Below are 2,500 nucleotides of genomic sequence, written 5' to 3' on the forward strand. Positions count from 1 at the left end.
CCACAGAGCTTCACGGCTCACAGAGGCCATGCTGAGAAGCACACACACAGCACAGGTGAGGTCTCTGCTGGTCCATGCAGCACGAATGCATTGCAGAGCATGCTCACAGAAAGAGGCCAGCGCTGCAAAGCCAGGACCAGCGTGCCCGACACCAGGGCTATTTTACGGGCATCACTTTTAACTTCTAAGTTGTGGTTTCCCAGCTGTGGGTGAGAGACAAAGCACCGAGGAAAGTGCTCCTTAAATAAGCCAAGAAGGAAGAGGGAGAGGAGTGAGTAGCAGCTCCTGGAACGCAGCCGTCCTCGTCTAAGGAGCTTTTTCTTCTCCGTGGATTTCTGCCTCTTGTGGCCCCAGAGCAAGCACACAAACGGCCCTCCATGCTGCTGTGCAGAGCAGAGACGTGAAGGCATGGGCTGCTCATGCCAGGTGCTGTCCTGCACCTGTGACTCCTGTCTAGAAGCCACCTGGCCCCGTTTAACATCTCACGGACTTCGTGAGGTTCTTAATCCTCCTCCTTCAGGCCTAACAGTGGGTGCATTTCCTTCCTCTCCTGGAGAGGAGGTGTCTGGGTGACCTTCCTTGGGGGTAGAGTTCAAGGTACACATATATGGGGCATTGGACCTGCCACCAGGCAGCTCACCAACCCTCCGTGAGAAAGTGCAGCTACCCCTGAACCCCGCCACACAGCGCCTTCTTTACCCTGCAGGTTTCAACTCTGCTCCTGGCACAGCCAGCGAGGGCTCGCCAGTGCTGGCAGATGCCAACTTTCAGGCTTAGAGTCAGCTTCAAGCTGAGTTCATGCCGGCCTGTTTGAGAGGCATCTCCACCTGAATGTTGTGTCCTGTAGGGGTTGCATGCACACTGACACAAGCTCTGAGCACACCAAACACTCAGAAGACATCTGCTAAGCAGACCACCCAACTCAGCAGCTTTTCAAACACAGGATTCCTACCCCTATCTTCTTGTCTTTCCACTCTATAGTTTCCTGAAGATCAGAAATCTCCCTGCTAGAACTCGCCTGTTTCTGCTGTAGCTGTCGGATTTCCTGAGGGGATAGGAAGAGATAGAAAGAAAGCAGGAGAAAAGGTGAATAGGAGGGAAAAATCTGGGACCAGCTGGGCTGAGCGCTGTGCTGCCCACTGCGTCCACTCCAAGTCTGCAGGCCGAGGGCCCTTGAGCTCATGAACTCTGAACCTATGTAGTGACCGACTCAGAGCCGGCCCTCCAGTGGGTTTTCAAAGGCAGTAGATCGTATGGGACTTGACTGCCCATCTTTCTCCTGTGAAGCTGCTGACGGATTTGAACTGCACATCTTGGGGTTGACAGTGCAATTCCTTATGTCCAGGTCTAGAGCTCCCTAGCTTTCTGCTCCACGAAGAAAAATCCACCTGCTCGGAGGAGGTCTTATTTCTACAGAGAAACTAGATGGGGGCTGATGAGGTTAAAGACCAAAAGCTAGCTTTGTGCGTTTGTTCTCGCCTGCCATCACATGGCCACAACCTGCAGGGCTCACGACAGGCAGATCTCGCTGCATTGCGCTGTCTTTCTGGTGTTTTGCAAGCACTAAGTTTGGGGGTTTTTAACAAATGGAAGGTTTGAGGCAACTTTGCATCAAGCAAGCCTGTTGGCATTATTTTTCCAACAGTGAGTGATTAATCGGTATCTGTGTCATCCTCACAATACGGCAAACTTTCTCATCAAGCTTGTGCTAACTGCAGTATCATAAAAATGTCATCTTTCCGCTAGAAGAGCCATGGCTCACTTTTGCACATGTGACATCTTGTGGCAGCCTGGGACCGAACCTGTGCCAGCTGAGGCCTGCCCGTGCGGACGTACCTGCTCATAGCTCACAGCAGGTGTGGGCAGGGCGTCCAGGAGCTCTGGAAGAGTCTGCCCTTGTCTGCTCAGTTCCTAGGTAACCGCCCACATTCCCTGTGTGGTGGTCCTGCCCACCTGCAGGCTGAGGACCTGCCGCGCTCTCTCCATCCCACCTGTTAATTCACCTGTGACCTTCCTGCCTTCCTCTCATGAGGACTCTAGCCCTAACTCCTGGGCCTCCTGGAAAGCCATTCCCTTCTGCAGACCATTTCAAACATATCAACAATGTCCTCACATTACGTAAGGTTAACACTTTCCTGGTTTCTGGGAGCTGGAGGTGGACATCTTTGGGGACCAGTATTCTATCTCCCAAACCTCCTCAAAACAAATGCAATCCCTTCCACAGAAGAAGGGACTCTTCACCCATGAGAGGACCCACTCCTGATGTGAGGTCTGAGAATGAGCCACTTTCAGTTTTGAGAGGACTGCCACCATGAGTCCTCGACAACGCAATTCTCCACCCTCACACACCAGAGAGAAACAGGCAGGGCACCTACCTCGAGCATTTCTTGTCTCTGCTTCAGGGCTTCCTGCACCTCGGCAAACTGGAACCGCAGGACACTGTGGGCATGCTTCTCCCTCTCAAACTCCTGCAGAGGAGGAACCAGTGCTGTACAGACAC

General features: G+C 52.8%; 1 protein-coding gene across 1 annotated transcript in view; it reads right to left on the reverse strand.

Moving 5' to 3' along the window:
• The window catches only part of LRRFIP1 (leucine rich repeat (in FLII) interacting protein 1), a 159,300-nt gene that overhangs the window by 20,549 nt on the left and 136,251 nt on the right, over positions 1–2,500 (reverse strand). Inside the window, exons 17-18 of the mRNA XM_006893515.1 lie at positions 2,376–2,468; positions 953–1,045 (exon numbers count right to left, since the gene is read on the reverse strand). Of these exons, the coding sequence (XP_006893577.1) occupies positions 953–1,045; positions 2,376–2,468 (186 nt within the window). The remainder of the gene's footprint in view (positions 1–952; positions 1,046–2,375; positions 2,469–2,500) is intronic.

This window comes from Elephantulus edwardii, unplaced genomic scaffold, assembly GCF_000299155.1.
Source record: "Elephantulus edwardii isolate Elephantulus edwardi_28Jun2011 unplaced genomic scaffold, EleEdw1.0 scaffold00127, whole genome shotgun sequence".
NCBI classification, from domain to species: domain Eukaryota; kingdom Metazoa; phylum Chordata; class Mammalia; order Macroscelidea; family Macroscelididae; genus Elephantulus; species Elephantulus edwardii.